Source organism: Xenopus tropicalis, chromosome 5 (assembly GCF_000004195.4).
Source record: "Xenopus tropicalis strain Nigerian chromosome 5, UCB_Xtro_10.0, whole genome shotgun sequence".
In the NCBI taxonomy this organism is placed as follows: Eukaryota; Metazoa; Chordata; class Amphibia; order Anura; family Pipidae; genus Xenopus; species Xenopus tropicalis.
The window spans coordinates 45,402,723-45,429,586 of NC_030681.2; the positions used below are offsets into that span (position 1 = coordinate 45,402,723).

The window sequence follows — 26,864 nt, forward strand, 5'->3', positions numbered from 1 at the left end:
ACTCCCTGTTCGCGGGCGACTAATCTCCCCGAGTTGCCATGACCTGCCATCCCGCCGGCTGGCACACGCGGCGGACGATTTCAGGAAATCGCCGAAAAAGACTCACGAGTCTTTTTCGGCGATTTGCGCAAAATCGCGCCGCCGCGTCTGCCATCCCGCCGGCGACTTACATGTTCGCCGGTGGGATGGCAGGGGTAGGCAACTCGGGGAGATTAGTCGCCCGCGAACAGGGAGTTTTGTCGCGGGCGACTAATCTCCCCCGTGTGCCAGAGCCCTAAATAGCTGCCCCTGTGATTACACAGAAGTTTACTTATATAAACTATAGTAAACACACAACCCTATAACAGTGCAGGGCAACAGTACATTATATTTTATTTATTATAAAAGATTTTTTTTGTTTTTCTCTTCCTTTAAGTTGCAGGATGTTTTACAGGATGTTCTAGCAAATCCCCTTTATTTTTAATAGTTTTTTAATTATTTGCCTTCCTTTTCTGTTACTTTTTACCCAAAAAACTAAATCACTTTGAGGAACTACAGTTTTATTGTTATTGCAATTTTTATTTCTTCTTATTCTCAGGTCCTCTCCTGTTTATATTTCAGTTTCATATTCAACCCACTGGTTAAACTATACCCTAGCAACCAGGTTGTTGCTAAAATTCTAAACTGGAGAGGTGCGTTAAAAAAACACACACACACACACACAAAATAAAGACCAACTGCAAACTGTGTGAATTTACCTGCCTACATCATACTAAAATATATTTTAAAGGCACATCTGGGAGAGACCTTTGTATGAGCTACTGATTATGGACATCAGGGCAAAGGACATTATACAGAACCTTTTAAAATACATATACTGGCCCATTTCAGTTGTTTCTATGCAGTCCGTTGTTGCTATGGAAAACTAGGGTACTCCCAAATGTGAGAAGCATAGAGGCTGAGCCCTGGAACTGCTGTTTCATTTTAACAATCATTAATTGATATTTCATTGGTACTTGTAGGAGCTGCCACACATGTGATCCTGACAATAACAAGATAGTAAATAATCACTTTTTTTAAATGTAACTTTTAAAATTAGTTATTTTTATTTTGCTTACTCTCATGTTCCCTAGGGGCAGCTCTATGATCAAGGTCCTGGGCTTCAAAGACTGTTAAAATGTAATACGTAGTTTGATATATTCTCATCCTTCCAGAGAAATGCCACCAATATTATACCACTATTATAGCAAATTGTCACTGTGTTAGTGTTTAGCTTGAAGTCGTTACTTAGTTTTCATTAAGTTTTCTGAAGGTGAATTGCACCTTTAACTTTCATAGCAAAATGACATTAATGTAAAACCTGTCTATTAATAGGATAGATTTTCCTTTCAATATTTTCATCTCCTTCTTTACATTCCACCTTGCAGTATAAATCTAGTCTAAGCTCCTGTGCCTGACAGAAGCACAATACTTCTTAGCTTGATGCCTTTCAGCAAGAGAGACCGAAGCTGCGCTGAAAGCTTTTGTTACATTAGAACAGTTGTACCGTAGACTGCATAGAGGAATGGCACACCTGTCGCCATATAATAACATTATATTATGCAATACAGCTTAAAGAAGAACAAGTAAATGAGCTATTTCAAGGTAAACTTATCTATAGAATATACTCAACAAATATGGAGCAGTTAAAAATCATGATAAATAGTGTGCTCAAATAGTCAGTGGGCTCTTGCCTACACTCCTAGGATGTCTAGAGTGTGGGCCTTTTCCTACTAGTTCACACTGTTCACTTCATGCACAGACCTGTAGAATGTATTCCTTACATAAATGTAAAGCTAAAAATAATCGTAATAACAAGCTCTCTCTGTTTAGATTATAGTTATGGTAAGTAAACAGTTGCAGGCACACTTGACTGACTTAGGACAATGTCACAATGTCACGCTGATGCATTTTATGCCATCCATTAATAGAAGAGTTGCACACAAAGAGTGTGGATGGCTGCTTGCAATACAGATCTCTGGAGCCAATATTGCTGAACATTCCTGGGATGTCTGTTGCGTAGGCTACACTACATCAGTGAAATAAACAATAAATATTTGGGTGCTAGTTTACTTGGGCATATATTGTGGGGAGGGTTGTGTCATGATACAAAGGATTATGTGTTTATTTTAGAAAACTACAAAATAAGGTAATGGAAACTTGGAAATAGACTGGTAAACTGAGAAATGGCCAAAATTTATATGGCACATGGGTAGCTCTGAAAGGTGAAATGCAGCAAATTGTGTCTGACCTGTGTTCTGCAGTTCAGTGAGGCACAGTGAGTCTATAGGGTAAATTGGGTTCTGTTAACTCATGCATTCCTGTCCAGTGGAATGTGATGTGTAAGAGCCCTTGGGAACCTCCAAAGAAAAACTAAAGCTATAATCTCTGTGGGGCACCAAATTATAATGCACCCCCCAGGGCTAATACCTCCTGTTAGCAGAAAACTGCAGTGGCCTAGGTATTTCTGGCTTCTCTTCTCCGGGTCTGTGCAGGCACATATGCAATACAGTGAAAATGTCAGCCTGTTGTGCCAAAGTTCAGCTTTCAGTCTACTAGGCATGCACCTGCCTGTTCCAAAGAGAAGGCAGAAGCAGCAGAAGATGTTGGAAAAATGTACCCTTGCTCCATGTGAAGGTGAATGTGCTGCAGTGTTGCATGGCCTGTCCACCTGACCTATGGCTGTCGAGGGTTATGGCCAAGAGACAAATTTGTCCCATGTTAATAAACAAGCCCCGATGACTATTCATGTGGATTTTCTTATATGGAATATGCCCTCAGGGTGCCTAACGTTTTGGCTTTTATGAGTGGAAGTTAGCAACCCCTGCTGTTGCTAATATGACCCCCCCCCCCCCCCGTGACTCCTGCCAGTGCATAACATCCACTGTTCAGTTTTTTTCCCAGGATTGTCACAGATCATGCTTGTTTGGCGAGGTCACCATATGAGTGGATTTTCCCCTGGCTAATATGAATTTCCTAGGTCAAAATGATTTAATTAAAATGACGATTATAGGGGCCTTCAGACTGAAGGCCACCTCAGTGAGCCGAAGTGGTCCCCAATCTGACACAAAAATCAAAGTGATCGACACCTGCCTGATTTTTGGCCAGATATTGCTCAGGAAGGCCCCATGCATGGGTAGATGAGCTGCCAAATGGGTTTAAAGGGCTTAAATATGCCCCTGTATGGCTACATTAAGGCTCCATGGAGGGTTGGCTCTGCTGCTCTCAGCCTGTGGAGAAGCAGATCTGCTCCTGTACACCTCTTCATTGACCTGTACAGTATCTGCTGCTTTGCAGACATGCAGCGGATCAGGTTGGAGGTTGTCTCCAATGTTCTCCATAGGGCCTTACCTGTAAGTATGATGTTAGAGAGGCAGGATGGGACTCGTTTATACACAGTAGAACTAATTTCCCAAAGGGGGTGGGTTGGGGTGTTGGTAAGGGAAAGAACAGGTCTCTATATTTGAAATTATGTTTTTTAATTAAAATAATAGACTTAGCACTTTTTATAGAAGCCCTGTTTATTTGGCTCAAGCTAAACATACTGTAGGTGTCTATTCCTCTTGAACGTGCCATCTCCTGCCACATGTATAAGTGGAACAAACTAGGCAGTTTACCTCGGGTAAGGTTATCATGTTTACAGGATATTTTAAGCACGTAGAAATGTAATTATAGAAGTGGATCACTCATTAAGGTTTAGTTTTCTATTAATTTCACTGGTGATTCCCTGTTTTTTTTGCTCCCTTGGTGGAATGCATATAATTTTCAGCAGGGTTATAGCACTTAGAAACATTGACTCATTTTCACTGAAATTGGAATGAAAGGCTGGGAGGCTTTTATCTGATTGGATGACTCGTGTTTTCCAATTGTAGATGGCCAGCCTTGGCTTCTCTAATCGGAAATCTCTGTCCACGAGCCAAAGGATCGAATGTGCATGTGGAAAATAAACATCCTCTCCTATTCACGCGAACGGGGCCTGCAGGCCCTATTATAGTCAGACCTGGCAAGCGAGTGAAATGACCTAGCGGGAATTGTGTTCCAGAGAAGGTTTTAGCATCAGTTTTTGTTGTGAGGCAGATTCTTAGCATTCAGGTTTTTCAGTGACCACCAGATAATTGTGAAAAAGTGTGTGGGGGGACTTTTTTATGCCACCAATTAATATGGATGTCGGTGTTTATTAAATTTCATCTACTACTTGTGTAGGGTTCAAGTGATTATTTCACTGTTGCACCCCAATATAATCATCTCCATCACAGTCCCCCCAGTGCAGCATTAAATAAACCTTTATCTAAAAGGCTCTTTTTTTTTAACTATTCCTTTCTAAGTCTTGTGAGGCACTCACTGTCACCATGGGTGTGTACCTTGAATTCCTGCCATAAAACATCACAGGTCTACAATTTTGTTCCAGGAAAGGAAGTACAGAGAGACTTCTGAGTACCCCATGCCAGCAAAAATAGTAACTGTCGTAATTCAGAATAGTTTTGATACATTTCTTCAGTGCTTTACAGAGATTATACTTCTTTCACATTAGTTCCTGCCTCAGAGGAGCTTACAATGGAAGGGTGAACACACATGGAGCTACTTAGTAGCAGCTACTAAAAGCCAGAAAATACCCTGCCTTAGACAATACTGAGAATTTCCTTTTGCTCAGACACACAAAGAGACAATTATCAGTAAATGATCAGCATTGTCTACCTTTGTAGCCATGACAAGTAGCTGCTACTAGTAGCTTCATGTGTCTTCACCCTAAGGTCCATATCACATTCACTGTGGTCAGTTTAGTCAGGAGCCAATTTACCTGTCAGTATATTTTTGGAGCATGGCAGGAAACTTACCCTCAGACAGAACGTACAAACTCCTTGTAAATATTGCTGTGGCTGGAATATAAGGTATAAGTGCTACCCTCTGAGCCACTGTGCTTGATCAACACAATCCATTTAAAGCTCTACACTTCTGTTATATGATCCTTGACTGTCTTTTCCATATTGAGCTAGTGTAAAAGAAAAGGTGCAAAGATGCCAACTGAAATTTCTAAACTAAATATATTTTTGCCCCATATCCATAGGAAACTATGGCAGTGTGTCTGTGCTATTTGGCAACAGTTTCCCACCCCCCCCCTAGACTTGCATAGTAATGCAACCCCTCACTAACCTTGTTATATTGTGAAGTGATAGATTCTGGGTCTTGGAGTTTCTCTGATTCTGATTTTCCAAACAATGTGTGTACCACCCTCTGAAAAAACAGTTACTTCATGTCCTAAAGTTTGTACCTTATACAAAGAAAACACTATTATGGTATAAAAACATTATATCCCTTCAATATGTTGTTCAGTACCATAAAAACTGCCACCCTTTGTTCCCTGCCTTTCACAATCTATTAAAATAAACTTCTTTGAATAAACACCTGTGAGCCAAGCACCTAGTTATTTTTCCCCCTGGCAATGATGCTGATGTTCTTTTTATGCCTACTGTGTTTTATTAAAAAACAAAATTATTGTTTTAAATAGTGCTGTTTTTGTACACTAGACCCTTGCTGCCTTGGGCTCCAGAGCTTCTTACCCAGCACATGTTTTAAATACGTGTCTCACTGCCTCTTTCATATCTTACTGGCAATTTGACATTGAACAGATACTCACTAAATTATATGGTAAAAAAGCATAAAGATAAACAGGGCCCAATAAAAAGAGGCTGATCAAGTTCACAGGGAGTGCACAATATGCCATAGTTAAGTCGTGGATCCATCCCTCATAGGGGGCATTAAAACCTGGACGGGATCCCAGTCTTTAGGAAATTTAGAATGGGGTTTGGGTAGAATACTTGTTTTCTGTTCAGCATACTACCGGCAAGTGGATTTTTATGGTTAATCCTATATATTCAGGATACGTTTGTAATGTAAGCGGGATCCTGACCAAATGTTTATTTATAAATGGGGGGAGTTGATCCCAAGAAATCTAAATCAGTTGCATAGTGCAGAGAAGCTACCTGCATAGTTAATTTCTAGGTTATTACAGACACATTAGATTATCTAATTCTATAATCTGCAATATGTTATAATCGATGAATTCTGCACTTTACTGATGTAACCAAGTGGTCTTTCTACCAGTTTATGATCCCTGTGGGGACTTTTTTGCTATTTTTAGAAATGTGACTTCTTTTATGGGCACATTAATCATTGTGGGGAAGCTCAGAAGTCAGTGATAAAAATACTCACCTAACTTAAAATTAATGTATTTGACTGATGTGTAGATTGGCTAGTAGTGTATATAACATTATTAAATAAATGACCAACATATTTAGAAGTGTAAACCGAGGGAGAGGCAGGTGTTACATATGTGCATGTTCCCTAACATCAGTCTGTGGTATAGTGTGCACCACCCTCATTAGGTGTTTGCTGCCACACAATAGCATGATAAGTGAAAATATTTCACAATAGAAATAATTTGCATGTTATTTTGCCTCTGGACTTTTTTTCATATTGTAACTAGCAGCCCCGATTTTGCACTTTGCTCCTGTTTTTACATCTCTGCTGTCTGTAGGCGATCCAATATTGACCCAACACCATCACTGTTATATCCCAAAGCTTTTTTGCAGCATTAGTGGTGTGAAGGCGTCCTGCCAAGCTGACTTGTAACTCAGTATTTTCTCACTTTAGTTTATCTCAGGAAACTGATATACTTTTCAAAGGCCCTCCACCCAAACACATTTCTTTCTTTTGCATAATGAAAGAATAAGTCTTTCTAAGCAATATATCAGTATATATTAATTACATATTTTCAGGGGTTTTAAAGTTTTATGTGTAAATGTAATTGCTATTAAAAGCAGTTTTTGTCTGACTGATTTTTTTTTTTATTGAAAAACAGATTTTTAGAGCTCCTGTAAATGGAAAACTCATTATAATCAGAATATTTTTATGGTGGTGTGTAACGGACACCTGGCTCTGATCCCATTCTTAAGGTGGCCATACACGCACCGATATTATCGTACGAAACCTCGTTTCGTACGATAATCGGTGCGTGTATGGCATGTCAGCGAGCCGACCGATATCGCAGGAAGCTGCTGAAATCGGTCGGCTCGCCGATCGGCCAAGTTAGAAAATTTTGATCGGGCGCCATAGAAGGCGCCTGACCAAAATTCTCCCTTCAGAGCTGAATCGGCAGAAGGAGGTAGAAATCCTATTGTTTCTACCTCCTTACCTGCCGATTCAGCCCTGAATGGTGTGTGGCGGATCTGACGATGTTTCGTGCGACCGACGGTCGTACGAAACATCGTGAGATCGCCACGTGTATGGCCAGCTTTAGTTTGTAACCCTTGTTTGTTAAATTATTTAACACTTATTAACACTTATTAAGTCCCCTGTTTGTTGTGTGGCCTAGTTTGCTGGCACTGTATGTAGTAGTTCCCCAAAGCCCAGTGATTTTTTTTAACCTATGGGCTGGAACACAAATAGGGCCCCTATACTAATTATGCTCTATGATCTCCTTGAGCAAAGTGAACTTTCCTGTTACAACAGTAATAAATAAATAAGGTTGATCATAAATTCTCTGAGGCTGCAAAGCTCTCCCATATGCAAGGTTTTTTTTTTTTTTTTTACGGAGACCCATGGTAAGAAGCTCTGCCTGTGCCTGTTTGAAATGTCACATTTTTTTCTTCTGATAGGACACAAAGTTACACTCACATTTGGTTGCACTGGAATTTAGGGCACAGTTAGCAACAAATTACCACTTTGTATTACTCCCCCTTCTTTGCACAGCTGCATTTATATGTTGAGTTTATTTGTAATTGACAGGTGACTTATTTATCCTGTGTCACCACTGCTTTAGTGCAGCTGGCATGTGAAAGAATGTACAACTTGATGGCAGATGGGAACAGCTTGGTCTTTGTAGCCACAATTTTGAGCATCAACTCTTTATTTAGAACGTGTTATGACTGCTGCACTTTTTTTAGTCTCTTGTAGGACATTTCAGACATGTTAGCTAAGTTAAGAAAAGTCCACTGCAGTTCACTTGCAGAACTTCTTCACTTACATGTACTCTTGCTAAATTATAGATCACTGGTAGGGCAATGGCACTGTAGTCGATTTGTTGCCTGCGATAGATCTCTACCATGGGCGACTGATCTCCTGTATATGTGTATTTGATTGGGCATTGGAGGGGGGTTGGCATTTGAGGGTTTGTAAGCGTGCCAGGCTCCTCTGAATATTTTCTTGCATTGGGGGCCTGGCACCTTTATTGTTATCCATGTGCTCTCAATACAAAGGAGACATGGCATGACAGTGGACTAGATTGCCAAGGGATTTACCGCCATATATAATAAAAGACTCTACATTTGCCCAGTAATCTATAGCAACCAATAAGATGTTTGAAAGCGGGTGAGAAGTAAATGCTACCACCTGATTGGTTGTGCCAATGGGCTACTTGCACCTGGGCAAACTTAGTTCCTTTAATTACATAACCCCCAAAATCTTTTATTGCCATGGAGGTGTTCCCAGCATCTATTTTATGTGGTTTACATATTATCACATTTTTTGAGGTTCACAGAAACCCTTTTAAAAGTGTAATTCCCCTTAATGGCTTAACCTTAATGACCACTCCTTAAGTCTATGGACCTAGTACCGCCGTTGCACAAATTGCTCATCATAAGACTATCTATTTCCTCAAAGGATACCTACCTTCTCCATGTTTACACTTTCCAATGTAAATAATGTAAATGTATATTCTGAATGTATTTAAGCAACTTGTTTAGTCACTAGCAAGTAATCTGCCATCAGTCCATTTCTAGGCTTTAAAAGTTTGCTGAAAATTTTCAGGTCACGTTTAGGTTGCAATTTGCCAGTTCATATGATTCTGGCATGCAACAACTTGATGTTTTTTGTTTTCTTTTTCTCTACACACAGTGCAAGTGCTTACATTTTACATGCTTATTTATCAGACACAAGGCTTTTCCCATTCTGTTCTGTTGGCAAACCTGTTCATAAGGAATTCAAAGAATGTTGCCCTTTGGTTTACTAATGTTAAAATACTGAAAGTATTCCTCTGCACAGGCTTTTTTCCCCATAGATGGCGCAAGTGATTTCAGGAAAGCTAAGCATTCCTTAAAGCTGAAAACAGGTATAGAATGTATTATTTGGAATGCTTGGGACCTAGGATTTTCTGGATAAGGGATCTTTCCGTAATTTGAATCACCATATCTTAAGTCTATTAAAAGTGCATTATTTGTTTAAAATGGCCTTTATGGAAGAGGTCCATCTTATAATTTGGAGCTTTCAGGATAACAAGTTTCCAGATAAGGCAGTGGTTCTCAACCTGTGGGTCCCGACCCCTTTCACAGGGGTCACCTAAGACCATCAGAAAACGCATATTTCCGATGGTCTTGGGAATAATTTCTATTCCACAACAATGAGGAACTGTATTAAAGGGTTGCAGCATTAGGAAGGTTGAGAACCACTGAGATAAGGGATCTCATACCTATACATGAATTATTTGCTGCTAGAGTGGCATGTAGCATGGTTGGGAGCATTGGTAATTAGCTGAGTATACCAGTCCAGCACTGCTGGTGATCAGAATAGGGCACCCAAAATTTGTCTGGCATGGTAGGAAGATAAAAAGCCAAAAGGTAGCATAGTCTATCTTCAAAGCAGGCACCCGTAACCCACTACTTTAGGAATGTGTAGTCTTGTAACCCATGGCAACCAGGTAACTGTAGTGCATGTTCCTTTAAAAAATAAATATTGCATAGATCAGTGAAGGTGAACAATACAAGCAACATGTATAGCTTCACTTACATTCCAAGATCTAATTTCCTAATAAACCACTTCTCTTTGCTAACCGCTACATTATTATAAGTATTGCACAGTGCTATGGTGGAGCAGTTGTAATCCAGGTACAAGGCTTATTGACCTTTGTCTTGTGTGAGCTGCATCACCAGGCCCGGACTGGCAATCTGTGGGTTCAGGCAAATGCCAGAGGCGCTGCTGTAAGATGCCATAGACAGTCACTATTTATTGGGCCTGTAGGGGACTGTTTGGGCCTCTGTGTGCTTGATATGCCAGGGCCTTTTTTGAATCTCTGTCCAGGCCTGTGTATCACACTTTCTCTCCAACATGCACAACAGTTGGCTTTCACTTTACTTCACTGACTGACAATATTTGTTATCACTGATTAACCAAAAGGAAAAGTTTAGGTTCTGTTAAACACTAACCAGATTTCTAACTTGCTATTTTTCAGATGAACATAATGATGTACAGAAAAAGACCTTTACCAAATGGATTAATGCCCGCTTTTCAAAGGTAAGAGAGAATTCCCTTGTACTTCCATAAAGTTAAAGGGGGATCTAAACCCCAAAATATGAATCGGTGTAAGCTTATTCCCAGTAGAGCCAAAAGCCTGGTATTGGCAGTCTAAAAATGCTCAGAAACCATTAAAAATAGAAAATGAATGTAAACTGTAAAAGTGCTCAGAGATGCACCCTGTTTACATCAATCAATTCATTTTTTGGATTTAGATTCTGTTTAAATGTTATAGAAATGTTATAGGTAAAGGATCTGTTATCTGAAATTTTTGGGGGAGGGGTTGTTTCTGCATAAGGGATTGTTTTGTACTTTAGATCACCATATTGCTAAAAATCATTTAATAATTCAACCCACGCACACATGGTTCAGATTACCTCACATTTGTTTTTAAAATGTAATTATACAACTATTAAAAGGATTCTGCAATGATTTTTGTAGCGTAGTTTATATTAATAAATTAAACTGTGAACATTGCAAATAATTCTACCATTTCAAAATGTTATTCTTGAAGTAATAAATGTATTTTTGTTGTTGTAATATTTGTGTATAGGCAACCATCTCTTAGTGCATTGTGCCTTAACCTGGACTTTCAGAAAGAGCCAGCACTTAGAATAGAACACAATAGAACTGCTTTCAAATAAGCTATTGTTTCTCCTTCTCAGTGTAACTGGGGGAGTGCTATTCTGCTGAGGGTAAAAACAATTTCAGCACAGCAGTAAAGAGTGACTGAAGTTTGTCCGAGCGCAAGTCACACGGCCAAAACGAAGAATATGCCTAGCCCCACGTCAGATTTTTAAAACCAAATTTTAAAAAATCTGCTGTGAAATACAATACAGGGTTCTGCTGGAGTAGAGCTATTAACTGATGCATTTTGTAAACAACATGTTTTCTTATGAAAGAATCCCTTTAATAAATATGTACCCTGATGCCCATGAAACCATTGGTAAGGAGACGAATCAGGGTAACTGTATGAAACATGCACCTGTATAATAAGCAAGATATTTGCAAATTGAAAAGTTGAGAAAGAGAAAATCCGTAGTATTACTGTTGTGTGCAATATACAAGCGTTAAACAACATAAACATACAAGGAAAACCACTAGCAAACTACAATGTTTTGGCGCAAATCACCATCCCCTGGCCCCAGGTTCTAACCTGTATGTAAGGAAGACAATGGTCCTGGGTCAAAATATGCCTTCCATAGTCAGGCTGCAGTACCCTACTGCTCCACCATCTTCGTAGGCATTCGCAGTACCCCCATTCATGCACAGTACAGGCTCTAGTGCCCGGCGCAGTGCTATGCCATGCAGGTTCTCTAAACAGGTGCCTCATTTTCTTTGCAAAAACTTTAGCAACTTGGGTCAGGAAAAAAGTGTAGCTTGGTGGTGGTTTACCTAGTCATTTAGCTTTGTTTCTACTTGCTGCCTTTTAAAATTGTTGCTAAGCTGGGAGCTTCAGGGGCCTAATGTAAACTGGCTGAAAATACTGTTAAAGTGATGGACCTTAGCAGGTGCTGCCCTCTGAATAACGGCCCCTGCCTGATCACAAATTGGCATTAACACTTGCAGTGGAATTCATTTCCATTTCTTATATCTTGGCCGAGGTCTCTGGTTTCAACACAAACTGGGCAGAAATTGTAGCAGAACCTGCTAATGCCTCCTTTTCCCTCTTGTCCCTTTTCCATACTTTCCCCTCTGCCGCTAGCACAGAGAACATTTTTGTTCAGGAGCCAGGCTCGTATAAACATTACAAAACATCCTGTATTTACTCCCACTTACAGCCAGCTGGATGGGAGACAACCTTTAAGTGGATCTGCATCGTCTGGCTGGTTTCATTTTAGGGATTAATGTGGTACCCACTAGATAAGTGGATTAGGTGAGGTATTTAAAGGGAAAATACACCAAGTTTATTATCAGGGGTTGCAGTTGTTTAATTTTCATGCTCACTCATTCTGCCAAGGAAACCTATTGCATATTTATTTGTGTGAGGAATCACTAGTCTCCAATTGGCATTGCAATTAGTAAAATACTCTATTATTGGCAGGCATCTTATTGATACTGTCACCAATGTAAAAAGAAAGTATAATTTGTGCCTTTAAACACTATCTAGCTATTCTAGCATATAAAGATAGAATATTATTTGTGCTGGCATGCAGGGCTGTATGTATTTAGGTCCAGTGCCCCCCTAGACACCGGACCTCAGCCCACAGTACCAAACCCGCATGACTCCTCAGCTCTGCCACTGGATAGCCACAAGTACCGTGGGGAGCTTAGGAGGTTTTTTTCCTTGCACATTTTATTCACAATATAAGCACACAGGGCTGTCCCTCTAATGCTGCCACCTTAGGTATGGGCCCTCCGGTTCCTATATGGTAAATACAGCCCTGCCTGTGTGGTGAAGGGTATTTCCTGGTTTATGTCTCTGGTGTGTTGTAAACAACACTAACTTTTTGCTAGGATCAATGAAGCACCTAGTGTGCGAAACGCGTTAGGAAGGAGAGAGGGTGCCATGTAGCATGGGATGTACCTTTCCATTTGGTATAGTATGGTTTGTTTTTTGAATTTTTGTATTTAAATTCTGAGCCAATAAATGGTTGTGTTTCCCACTGAATAATGTGTTTAATTAATAGTATGTTATTTCAGGACCTTTCAGTGAGATACTTCTTAGGTTTTCCTTCTCAATCTTACTAATTGCTATTGATTGATCAATAATACTATTTTTAATTTTTCATGGCATAATTAGGGTTTAGTGAGATACACTTTACTCCCCCTCAATCCAAACAGACTCAACAGCATTTCCATGAAGCCCCCCAATGCGGTACTGTTGCATGAAAAACTGGACTGGTGGGAGGTATATAACTTTTTTTTTCTTTCAATTATTGTTTATATTGTTTGTATTATATATAATAATGTACGGGCTTATGAGCACAGAATTATTCTGGACTTGTTTTATTCAGTAGGTAGGGTTGCCATCTTTTTTGAAAACAAACAAACAAACAAAAAAACCAATATTATATAGGAACTGGTGGGCTGCTCCGCTAATGCTTTCACCCTTCCATTGATTACTATTGAAATCAAAAGAAAGCACATCTTTATAGTTTGTCACCCCCCCCCCCCCCCATCACAAGGACCTATTAATAGACTGGGTAACAATGCACCTGGAATCATGCCATGTAGCATAGCGATTCATTATGTTTAACCCTTTTACTGCCAGCCATTTTGGTCAAAGCGGAACTTGTATTGCCAGACAGTTTTTGAACATTTTGCACTGTTTCACTTTAGGGGCCTTTCCTCGGGGGGACTTTTAGTTTACCAAGGAAAACAATATATCGTTTTTTTCAGAACAACCTAAGCTTTCAAAATATGGTAGAATTTTTGTGTAATTCCAATTCTGTAACAAGATATAGGCTTCTAAATGTCTAAAAATGCAAAAAAAATCAAATTTTCCATAATATAATCACACATACTAGAAACAAAAATTATTTTATGCACGAATATACAACTGATTTGGAAAGTCCCATGTCTCCTGAACGTGCCAATACCAAATATATATAGTTTTATGGAGATTTCTCACTTGTATAGGTCAAAAACTCCCAGCAGTACATTACCAAATTCCCAAAGCACTGCTCCAAAAAAACTGCATACTTTGGATTTCAAGGCCAAAATTCCACTAACAGAAGGTTTATCCCAGAAAATTGTACATTTTTGGAAAGAACAGATTCTGGGGAATACAGAATAGGCACAACTGTCTGTCTACTCCAAACTATCAAGTCGCAATGCTTTCCTAAAGTTATTGGTTTTTATCAAAATTTGTGATTTTTTTTAAAAATCGCTTCAAAGCTTCTAGTCTATAGTATCTTATCTCCTACAGGTCATAAAGTAACCAAATAAAACACCCTAAATATGAATGCCTGGGGTCCACTGAACAGTTTGATGCCCAATATGTATAGGTTTACCTAAGTATGTGGCATGTAGGGGCCCCAATGTGAACATACCCCATTTGAACTGTCATTTCTGTCATTTCAGCTTCTGCAAAATCAACACATTTACATCATTATATGTGGGATGAAGCTAGTAAAAAGTACGCTCACCCCAGAAAGTCATATATTTTTGGAAAGTACACATTCCCCCGAATCTAAAATGGGTACCCATGTCTTTCTACTCCAAAGTACCAAGCCGCACAGCTTTTCTAAAGTTAGCAATTTTGATGACATTTCCAAAAATCCCCTCAAAGCTTCCACTTTGAAGCATCTTATCTCCCACATAGCATTAGGTACCAAGATAAAACACCCTGAATTTGAACGCCAGGGGTCCACTGAACAGTTTGATGCCCAATATGTATAGGTTTACCTAAGTATGTGGCATGTAGGGGCCCCAATGTGAACATACCCCCATATGAACTGTCATTTCTGTCATTTCAGCTCCTGCAAAATCAACACATTTACATTATTATATGTGGGATAAAGCTACAAAAAAGTACGCTCACCCCAGAAAGTCATATATTTTTGGAAAGTACACATTCCCCCGAATCTAAAATGGGTACCCATGTCTTTCTACTCCAAAGTACCAAGCCGCACAGCTTTTCTAAAGTTAGCAATTTTGATGACATTTCCAAAAATCCCCTCAAAGCTTCCACTTTGAAGCATCTTATCTCCCACATAGCATTAGGTACCAAGATAAAACACCCTGAATTTGAACACCAGGGGTCCACTGAACAGTTTGATGCCCAATATGTATAGGTTTACCCAAGTATGTGGCATGTAGGGGCCCGAATGTGAACATACCCCCATATATACTGTCATTTCTGTCATTTCAGCTTCTGCAAAATCAACACATTTACATCATTATATGTGGGCTAAAGCTAGTAAAAAGTATGCTCACCCCAGAAAGTCATATATTTTTGGAAAGTACACATTCCCCCGAATCTAAAATGGGTACCCATGTCTTTCTACTCCAAAGTACCAAGCCGCACAGCTTTTCTAAAGTTAGCAATTTTGATGACATTTCCAAAAATCCCCTCAAAGCTTCCATTTTGAAGCATCTTATCTCCCACATAGCATTAGGTACCAAGATAAAACACCCTGAATTTGAACGCCAGGGGTCCACTGAACAGTTTGATGCCCAATATGTATAGGTTTACCTAAGTATGTGGCATGTAGGGGCCCCAATGTGAACATACCCCCATATATACTGTCATTTCTGTCATTTCAGCTCATGCAAAATCAACACATTTACATCATTATATGTGGGATAAAGCTACAAAAAAGTACGCTCACCCCAGAAAGTCATATATTTTTGGAAAGTACACATTCCCCCGAATCTAAAATGGGTACCCATGTCTTTCTACTCCAAAGTACCAAGCCGCACAGCTTTTCTAAAGTTAGCAATTTTGATGACATTTCCAAAAATCCCCTCAAAGCTTCCACTTTGCAGCATCTTATCTCCCACATAGTGTTAGGTACCAAGATAAAACACCCTAAATTTGAACGCCAGGGGTCCACTGAACAGTTTGATGCCCAATATGTATAGGTTTACCTAAGTATGTGGCATGTAGGGGCCCCAATGGGAACATACCCCCATATGATCTATCATTTCAGCTCCTGCAAAATCAACACATTTACATCCTTTATGTGGGATAATGCTACAAAAAAAGTACATTCACCCCAGAAAGCCATATATTTTTGGAAAATACACATCCCCCCGAATCTATAATGGGTAAATATTTCTTATTGCTACAAAGTACCAAGCTGTAAAGCTTTCCTAAGTTTGCAGATTTATATGACATTTTCGAAAATCGCATAAAAATGTTGCAATTTGCCGCATTTATCTCTCACAATTTCTTGATAAAGATCAGATAAAGACAAATCACCCCAAAAAGGAACACCAGAGGTCTACTGAACAGTTTGATGCCCAATATGCATAGATATACCAAAGTCTGCGGTATGTACTGAACCCAAAATGAAAATAGCGCATAAGGATTTCTCGCCTGCCAGCTCAGCTTTTGCACACAGAGCCCCCTGTCAGTGTATTATGTGCCAAAACTTCCCCTAACTATACAGATCCCCCACAAAACCATATATTTTTGGAAAGTACACATTCTGACAAATCCAACAAGGGTAAAGAGTCCTTTCTACACCAAAGTACCAATCTGCAGAGCTTTCCTAAAGTTATCGGTTTTTATGAGATTTCAGAAAATCGCCTAAAAATGTTGCAATTTGCCGCATTTATCTCACACAATTTCTTGCGTACAAAGGCAAGTCACCCCAAATAGGAACACCAGAGGTCTACTGAACAGATTGATGCCCAATATGCATAGATATACCAAAGTCTGCGGTATGTACTGAACCCAAAATGAAAATAGCGCATAAGGATTTCTCGCCTGCCAGCTCAGCTTTTGCACACAGAGCCCCCTGTCAGTGTATTATGTGCAGTAACCCCCCCTAACTATACAGTGACCCCCAGAAAACCATATATTTTTGGAAAGTACACATTCTGATGAATTCAAAATAGGTAAAGTTATTTTTGTACACCAAAGTTACACCTGGCAAAGCTACGCTAAAAACAGATCAGGAACACTTATATAGGGATAAAATGTGATAAAACCACAAAAATTGTGCAAATCAGTGAAACAACAAAATAAGTTACATGACAGTGTAATTAGTGGCCAGAATATCTGATCCAATAGTTACGCTGTCAAAATAAACAGTTTTTAGGTAAAAGAAAATAAAAACAAAGTGGTAAAATGAAAAAAAAAAAAAAAAAAAGCAAAACAAAAAAAAACCAAAGTGTTTGTGTATACATGTGTGTACATGTGTAAAAGTTGTGTGATAGTGTGTAAGTGTGTATATGAGTGTAAATAAGTGTATAAAAGTGTGAAAAATGAAAAAAAAATAAAAAAAAATAAAAAAATGCTAAAATGTGTGCTGTAAGTGTGTGTAAATGTATGTAAGTGTGTGTAAATGTATGTAAGTGTGTATAAATGTATGTAAATGTGTGTATAAGTGTGTAAAAGTGTGTAAATGCAATAAAAAAAAAAGTCCTTACCTGTTCCTGAAGACCCGATCGCCTCCTTCCTCATTTGGGCCGGCGCTGGGGGAGAGGGAGGAAGCAGGAAGCAGCAGATGCGATGCGATCGCGTCTGCTGCTTCCTGGAGGGTCCTGCGAGCGATCGGCTCGCAGGACCCTGATGACAGCCCCCCTGGCACATTGCCCAGGGGGGCTGTCATTGTTAGAAGCCCTCTGCAGCGGCGGCACATGCCGCCGCTGCAGAGGGCAGCGCTTAAACGCCAACGACGTATGAGACACGTCGTTGGCGTTTAAGCCCTTTTACTGCCAGCACGTATGCCATACGTGCTTGGCAGTAAAAGAGTTAAAGGACAAGTCAAACCATAATATAATTTTTTGTCTAATAAAAGAAAACAAAATTCTAAGCAACTTTGCAATATACATTCATTACATTATACATTCATATTTGTATATATAGTTGCTATTAAAATCTGTTTGCCTGTCCTTTTATAATCTCTGCCCTGGTGACAGCCCTAGAGACTGTTGAAACAATGATACACAGGGCAGCAGACTAACAGACCTGCCTTACTGGAGAAGACTGGCATTTGCATTGCATTGCATTGTTTAAAAAGTAACAACCAGGAGTTCAGCAAATGCTGCTTTCAGTAGCAATTACATTTACCAATAACTGTTAAGCACTGAAAATGTTTATTAAATTTGTAAAAAAGTTTCTTAGAATTATGTTTTCTTTTATTAGCCAAAAACGTATTTTTGGGGTTGACATGTCCTTTAATAACTTGCTTTGCAAGCAAGATGCCTTTTTTTATTTGAGTTTGGTTTAACTGTTTTACCTTAGCCTGCTTCATTCTCCCTTTTGTCAGAAACTAGATTTTGTACAAAGAGGGATGGGATTGGCACTGGAAGCTACAGATCACTGATGTAGAAGGGCCATAAAGAGAGTTCATAGCCAGCGTTCTGTCTGTTCTTCCCCTGCTTGTGCGGGTTTCCTCCTGGTACTCTTGTTTCCTCCTGGTACTCTTGTTTCCTCCTGGTACTCTTGTTTCCTTCTGGTACTCTTGTTTCCATCTGGTACTCTTGTTTCCTTCTGGTACTCTTGTTTCCTTCTGGTACTCTTGTTTCCTTCTGGTACTCTTGTTTCCTCCTGGTACTCTTGTTTCCTCCTGGTACTCTTGTTTCCTCCTGGTACTCTTGTTTCCTCCTGGTACTCTTGTTTCCTCCTGGTACTCTTGTTTCCTCCTGGTACTCTTGTTTCCTCCTGGTACTCTTGTTTCCTCCTGGTACTCTTGTTTCCTTCTGGTACTCTTGTTTCCTCCTGGTACTCTTGTTTCCTCCTGGTACTCTTGTTTCCTCCTGGTACTCTTGTTTCCTTCTGGTACTCTTGTTTCCTCCTGGTACTCTTGTTTCCTCCTGGTACTCTTGTTTCCTCCTGGTACTCTTGTTTCCTCCTGGTACTCTTGTTTCCTCCTGGTACTCTTGTTTCCTCCTGGTACTCTTGTTTCCTCCTGGTACTCTTGTTTCCTCCTGGTACTCTTGTTTCCTCCTGGTACTCTTGTTTCCTCCTGGTACTCTTGTTTCCTCCTGGTACTCTTGTTTCCTCCTGGTACTCTTGTTTCCTTCTGGTACTCTTGTTTCCTCCCACACTCCAAACATACAGGCAGGGTAATTGGCTCCTGGTAAAATTGACCCCCTGCCAACTAAGTAATATGGGGACCTGTAATTTGTGACGGTATTTCTGAGCAGCATTAAGCATAAAAAACGAAATCGGAGCAGCTTTTCTTTACCTCTAACAATATAAATTAGGAAAGGAAATCACATTTTATATTTCACTGATAGGCCCTGAACCAGTATACAAAGTGCTTCATCAGAGGATGATGATGAAGCACTTTGTGCGAAACGCGTTAGGAGAGGCACTAGGATGCACCTTGTCACTGTTTGGTATAGTATATATTTGAATTTGTTTTGTACTATGTTTTGAAAAAATCTTTGAGCCATTAAAATGTGGTTTTATTTTCACTGAATCTTTTGCTGTTATTTTCTTTACCTCTGGATATTTAGTCCTGCTTAATTTGTCTGATAATAGGATGCTGGTGTCTGCTGAAATTAGCATAAAATAACATGTTTCACTGGTAATATGATGTATGATCCGTAACCAGCCTAAACTAGTGGAACTGCTATTAGGGAGAATTAAAAACAAATGAAAGTAAACATTATAATTCTCACTCTGGAATATGACAAGGCTTGTCTAACTCAGGTCTGCTGGAAAGGAATGTGACCGAGAACACTGCAAAAGGCTTATTTATTTAATAATGTATTTGCTTATTGTATGAGACTTTGCAATGCACTCCCTTCCCACACCGTATAGCTTTTCAAAGCCTTTTTATAGATGCACTTAAAGGGAGGCAGAAGTGAGTTTTAATCTCATGTATTATTAATTCTTGGCAAAATCCCTTCATAAATCAATCCCAGTTTTTATTGCATTTGCGTGCCATTGTGTTGGGATTGTCTTCGTTCTTCCTGACTTTTGTGGATCTTCCAGGTACCACTTCTGCTATTTCTTGTCTGAAACTGGTTTTAGTTAAAGCTGTATTTTTCCCTATTACATTGAACCTATTTCCCTTCTTTAAATTAAAAATTAGTTGTGATTCTTGGCCAATTTGTTTCATACTCAGCATTTTGGGTGTATATATTGATAACCAATTAACCCTAAAGGTGGCCATACACATAGCAATTGCAATCTTTCATGCGACCATTGTTTGCACGAAAGATTCTTCCCACCCTCCACTGACATTCAGGGCTGAATATGGAGGTAGAAACGATAGAAATTGTACCTCCACCTGCCGATTCAGCCATGATCATAGGTCGCCTCTTCGAGCTGCTATACACGCACTGGATATCGTACGAAATGTGGTATCGTACAATATTATCAGTGCGTGTATGGCCGGCTTAAATTAGGCATCTAGTTTAAGACTAACACAGATCATCGCCTACAAGCAGCTTTGTATATCTATACAACAGGGATCCCCAACCTTATATACTTGTGAGCCACATTCAAATGTAAAAAGTGTTGGGGAGCAAAACAAGCATGGAAAAAGTTTCTTGAGGTGCAAATAAGAGCTGATTGGCTATTTGGTAGCCCCTATGTGGACTGGCAGCCTACAGAAGACTCTGTTTGGCAATTATACTTGGTTTTTATGCAACCAAAATTTGCCTCCTTACCAGAAATTAAAAAATGGGCACCTGCTTTGAGGCAGACAACATCCAAGGGGTTAGGGAGCAACATGTTGCTCACGAACCACTGATTGGGGATCACTGCTATACAATATACATATATATCATTGTACATTTCAGTTGGGGAGAATATGTTTCTTATTTATATTCCTATTTATATTCCAGTCTCTCATTCAGACCACTGCCTGGTTACTTGGGTAATAGTTACTGCTGCTGAAATTCCAAACCGGAATTTTAAAATAATTAAAAATCGCAAATAATAAAAAATGAAGACCAAATGCAAAATGTCTCATGCTATCACCCTCTACATCATACCAAAAGTTTATTTAAATGTTTACAACCTCTTTAACTGTAAGTCAACAAAGTATTATTAAATATCTGCTGGTTCCTATGCGTCTTTAAACAGCAGTTCTGAATGGACCAAATGCCACTAAATCTCCTTCAGTGCTTATATAAAACTTTTTATGAACAGAACCCCTTTAGTGCTTACAAACGTTTTTTATAAACGGAGGTTTTCTGTACTTTGGAGCAATTGTGTCTTAAGGGGACCTGTCACCCAGACATAAAAAGCTGTATAATAAAAGTACTTTGCAAATTAAACATGTAACCCAAATTCTTTTTTTTATTAAATCATCCATAAATGAATTTTAAAATCTCATCTGTCAGTTATATATTGCTTGCTGCACCTCTGCATAGAGGCGGAGCAGGCAATATATGATTAACAGATCAGATATTTTTATTGCAATTACTTTAACTTTCCATTTAGCACTTTCTAGATGGTGCATAAACAAGTTTTTGTTGCTATACAAAACTTTCCTCAATAACAGTGTCCACAAAATGGCGCCTGCCTGCTTGCTGTGATTGTAAATTCCAAGAATGAAGGCAACAAAATGTAAATAATTTGTATAGTGTAAGTAAAGTTTATTTTACTTGACTAACATGATTGGAATTATTTCTTAAGGTGACAGGTCTCCTATAAAGTGCAAGGTAGTGTCTAATTATAACAGGGAATTTTTTTTAAAAAAAATAGAATACATTTAAATAGTTAATAGTGCATCTTAGAGCTTCCTCGCATTTTATTTCATTCAGGTGGTCCCTAGTGCTTGCTATTCTGCAAATTCTGAGATATTTTAGTGTCTTTTTAGGAAAAGACCTAAAGCTGTAGCGTTCAACTAAATCAGCATTAAAGTTAGGTGGTTAGCAAAGGGTAGTAATTACAAAGCTTGGCAAAAATTGGGTTTTTGCAAGCCTCAGAATCTTTATTACATACTGGAAGTAATACTAAAGGTATAATATTCAAGCATGCAAAGGCAAGAATGCTTTTGTACTGTCTCCAAGACTTGTGACGACCTAGGCATAATTAATAACAGCTCTCTAGTCATTGAAAGAGTATGGAAAGATTTTCTTCCCCCCAAAATATTATGTGGAGGCTCAGGGAAGGGACCTCAGGGGCATATAGCAGAATAGAATTTTAAAATCCAATGCCTTTTCAGTTCAGGCCAAACCACATTGGCAGTAGAGAATAGTTACATATTTTACTTTTTTTTTTTTTAATAAATTGAATTGGCCCAGAGTCAGACAGTAGAAAAGAGCTGCATAAACAGCATACTTGCTTCTGTAGGTGGCTGACCTGGATTTCATCTGGTCACTTGGCACAAGGGCCAAATTGTTTAAATCATGTTGGCCAACAGATGGGCACAATAAGGGGTATATTTATTAGGGATGCCCCTAATCCAGGATTTGGTTCATGATTCGGCCAAGAGTCTGCCTTTTTAGGCAGGATTCGCCTGAATCCATGCTCCTGGCCGATTTGAATCCAAATCCTTAAAATCACATGACTTTTTTACGTGTAAACACAGAAGCTGAATTTTTTTTTGTCTTTAACCCTTCCGTAGCCTAATTTGTATATGCATGTGTAAATTAGGGTTCAGATTCAGTTCAGTATTTGCTTGAATCTCTCACAAAGGTTTTGGGGTTCGGCCGAATCCCAAAAAAGTGGATTCAGTGCAGCCCTAATGTTTATCATGCTGTGTAAAAAGTGGAGTAAAGCATTACTGGTGATCTTGCCCAGGGCAACCAATCAGCAATTAGATTTCAACATTTGATTTTGAGACAGGAATCTCTTTGATTATCCCACCCCTTTATATCACTCGTCCCACTTCCATGATGTCACTGCTTGTTCTATGTCCAAAGCTGCTGATGCAGAAAGGTAGCAACCCTACCCTCGTCATATCACCAAACTATTTCAAGGAACACTGTCTGAGATAAACAAAATGTTAGTAAATGAAAAACACAATTTTACTTAACCTGATCAATATGTTTTGCAGGAAAATAAAGTTGTGTACTTATAAACAAACTATATTTTCCCTATAAGACCATGTTTTGTACAGTGGCACATTGTAGGTACACTGAACCGTACAAAATGTTCACATCCGTTGTAACACATTTATGTCTATTTAGGTTGATAATGAGAATTTTGTATGAAAAAACTTCTAAAATAAAATGATTTATCATCTCTTTCATAATAAATATGTTTTTGGTTCCCCGGTGCCCCCAGATGCACAGTGTAATATTTACAGAGTTCTAATGTAATAGTCATGCAAAGCTGAAAATAAAACTGAATGCTTGCAGGGCTGCATATACAGCCTGAGCTATATAAGGAAAAGATAGCAATGGGAACAGGCTCTGAATACACGAGTGAGCATGGAAACCCAGCACATCATTTGGATCGTCTATTTCTGGTTTAGAAAAAAAAAAAAAGACATGGGAAAAGATGAGAAGAAAGTATTTCCTTGTACTCTATATAAAAGGAATGTGCAGTGCTAATGGCCAGTTTTACCCAATTGTTCCTTTCATATTAGGTCTTGCTGTCCCTTACATATCACAGCTGTTTGGCCCATACACCACATTATTCTGATAACTCCATCAGACACCTGGTACTGAACAGCTCACTTCATCTTCATTCTTTAGTATCTTTGTGAATCATGCATCTTGTAGCAATCTCTTGTGCTGAATTTCACTTTCTTGTCATTATTTACTGTTATTGTTGCCTTGCCGTATGTGTTTATTATTTATATAATCAAGCCAATTTATTTATTCTTCTCTCTTTATAATTTTTGTAATGTGTTTGCCCAAACAGTCTATTTGCTGAGCTAAAACTGCCTGCATTTAGATGCATACTGTAACAATGGGCAACTTTTAGCTAACTGACAATTATCTTTTATTTTAGCAAAATCCAGAAAAATGTCAATGTGCTATTTCAAATAGTGTCTTGTTTTTGTTGTGCTTTTTTCCTGTAATAAAAAGACAGTTCTTATGTGTAACTAAGGTAGCATAAACCTAAATGTGGTCCCAAACATTCCACATAATAGATGTATTACTTTTATATGTTTGTAGAACTGGAAATTCTAAATTGCATGTATTTTTTGTATATTATGTTATCTCCTCCATGCATCCACCTGCAGTGGGGTTCATCTAACACTTGACCCAAGGGTTGTTCCAATCATAGTGCTACCTTAAGGTCCCCATACACGGGCCGACTATCACCCCGTGTATGGGCAGAACAGAGCGGCCTGGCCGACCGATATCTGGCCTGAAATTGGCCAGATCTCGATCGGCAAGGTTAGAAAATTCAGTCGGATCGGGGACCGCATTGGCTCGTTGATGCGGTCCCCGAACCGACTGCCCCATAACGATCGGATTATTATTTTTTTTTAAAGTTACTTGCTACCCGATATCGCCCACCCGTAGGTGACATCGCCAAGCGAGCGGATCTTATAGTGTATGGGCACCTTTAGACAACATAAGTGCCTTTGAGCTGCCCATGACTTCCATTGCAAGAAGGTTATCTCCCAGTTCTGGAATTTCAAAGAACATCTCTGTGGACTGGGGCACTGCTTCAGTTAACAAAAGGGGAGATGCTGCAATTTCTCTAAAAATCCTCAAAAATACTAAACACTTCATTCATTCATTCATTCATTCATTCATTCATTCATTCATTCATTCATAGATAGACAGATCATAGTCTAGTCAAGTGCAAAAAAAAATTGTGCCCAATTGTGTGGTAACACAAACAAAAATTTTCTGTTTGCAATTTGAGAGGTTCTAAAAACTGGCCTTTTTGAACGAATTTGTAATATTTCTTCCTTCATGAATAAAAATAATGTATTTTTTTTTAACCTGCAGTCTGACAAAGCTCCAGTGAAGGACTTGTTTGTTGACCTCAAGGATGGAAGAAAACTGCTGGACTTGCTAGAGGGTCTTACAGGAACAACTTTGGTATGTGGAAGCCTGGCACTGCTTGGGTTTGGGGGTGGGTAATAAAGCCGTCAGTCTTCCTGTTGGACAGTTCTATAATTTTGGATCAACCTTATTGATGATGCCTTAACTAAGCACCATTTTGAAGATGTTTTATTTGAAAAATAAATACGCTTGCTTGCTTATTACTAAGGATTCATTTGGGATTCAGCATTTTTCAGCAGGATTCTGCTTAATCCAAGCCTCTGGCGCAGCTCTTCTTTACTCTTCCTTATCTAATTATATTTAGTTTGGTATTTGAACGATCTTTCGCAAAGGATTTGGGTTTTGGCCAGATCCTAAAGTAGTGGATTTGGTGCATCCCTACTTATTACTGCTTCATTTAGCTTTGGGCATATATTTGATGAATTGCAACTTTGTCTACATTTTTTGTGAATTAAACTTATGTAACTATGAAACTTTGGTTCATGCAGACAATATTGTCTGTATGCCTTAATAGGAATTAGTCAGGGCCGGTTTTGGATTTTTGCCCTTGGGTATTTAACTACTATACAAATAGTTGTGATAAGAGCTTATCATTACAGCAGTGCTTGAGCAGTCCATGCACCTTGACATAATGATTATATGTTATATATTAAACAGTGGCTGAAGAGGCTATTGGTTTAGGGCCATCGCAGGGCAGCGCCGAAATCGGTGAAGTTGCCTTGAGAGGAAACTTCGGCGATTTTGGCGCCGCGTATGCCATTCCACCGGCGATTTACATTCTTGCTGGTGGGATGACATATCGGGGAGATTAGTCACCCGCAACAAGGGAGATTTGTCACCGGTGACTAATCTCCCCATCTGTCACAGGCCTTAGGGCTCTGGCACACGAGGAGATTAGTCGCCCCCGCGACAAATCTCCCTGTTCGCGGGCGACTAATCTCCCTGAAATGCCATCCCACCGGCGAAAATGTAAATCGCCGTTGGGATGACATACGCGGCGGCGCGATTTCCCTGAAATCGCAGAAGTCTCCTCTCAAGGCGACTTAAATTTTTCGGCGGTGGGATGGCATTTCGGGGAGATTAGTCGCCCGAGAACTGGGAGATTTGTAGCGGGCAACTAATCTCCCCGTGTGCCAGAGCCCTTAATGTTATGAACTGTTGGTTAGTTTTTTTTTTTTTTCTTTACTGACTGTGTAACATTCTTTTCTTATCATCACTTTATGGCCCACTTTCATTCATCTGTACCTTTTTTAACCCCCCCCCTTCACATACTTTTATCTCCAAACAGTGGTTTGGATTACAGCTTTTCAGGCTACATTATTGATTTTGCTGAAACGTTAAAGGAAAAATGTGTTAAAATGCTTTAAATAAAACTGGAAATGATATACAGTTTGCTACCTTGCTCATTGTTGACCAACGATAAAGAATTGTTCTACAATGCAGTGTTTGATGGACTGGTAAAAGATTGGTATTTGCCATGTATTGCAAGTGTGGATGGACTAACCTGTTGGAATTTGTTTTTCAGTTCCACTATGTTGTTCAGTATGTTGTCCAATTTTTCCATACATAAAGCCACACTGGAGGGCCATATTGCTTCAATATCCACCCTGTTTTTAAAGACTTAACTTCTTTTTTTTACCTCAACCTCTTATTTACTAAAAGACCCTATAGTAATTATGCAATTGGTGCTAGGGTTAGCATCAGAAATCATTTGGCTCTATATTACTTGCCCAGGGGCCAGGTTCCTAGCCCATTGCCCAGCTGCCAATTGAGGTTGGTACTCGTCCTAGTAAGGCATGTCTAGCCAATGCCCAAATCTGCCAAGACCACACACCATTCCACAAGAAACACACCACTGACCTGGCCAAAGCCCACCCATATTTGATTTAGCATCACTTGCATAACCCTTTGGGACCCATGTGCATCAGAAGGTAACTTTTACAAGGCCTGGAAAGTTATAATAGTATTAGTGCAGATCTAGATGTAATGGAACAGAGGTGGGAACATATATCCTTTAAAAGCAATTTCATTCCATGGTGAATAATTGTTTTTCTTTACCGTCCCCA

At 39.3% G+C, this 26,864-nt stretch overlaps 1 protein-coding gene across 7 annotated transcripts in view; it reads left to right on the plus strand.

Moving 5' to 3' along the window:
• The window catches only part of utrn (utrophin), a 372,003-nt gene that overhangs the window by 46,869 nt on the left and 298,270 nt on the right, over positions 1–26,864 (plus strand). For all 7 annotated transcript variants that reach the window (XM_012963789.3, XM_004914663.4, XM_031901862.1 and 4 more), the window contains 2 exons: positions 10,241–10,302; positions 24,742–24,834. In XM_012963789.3, coding sequence (XP_012819243.1) covers positions 10,241–10,302; positions 24,742–24,834 — 155 coding nt within the window. The remainder of the gene's footprint in view (positions 1–10,240; positions 10,303–24,741; positions 24,835–26,864) is intronic.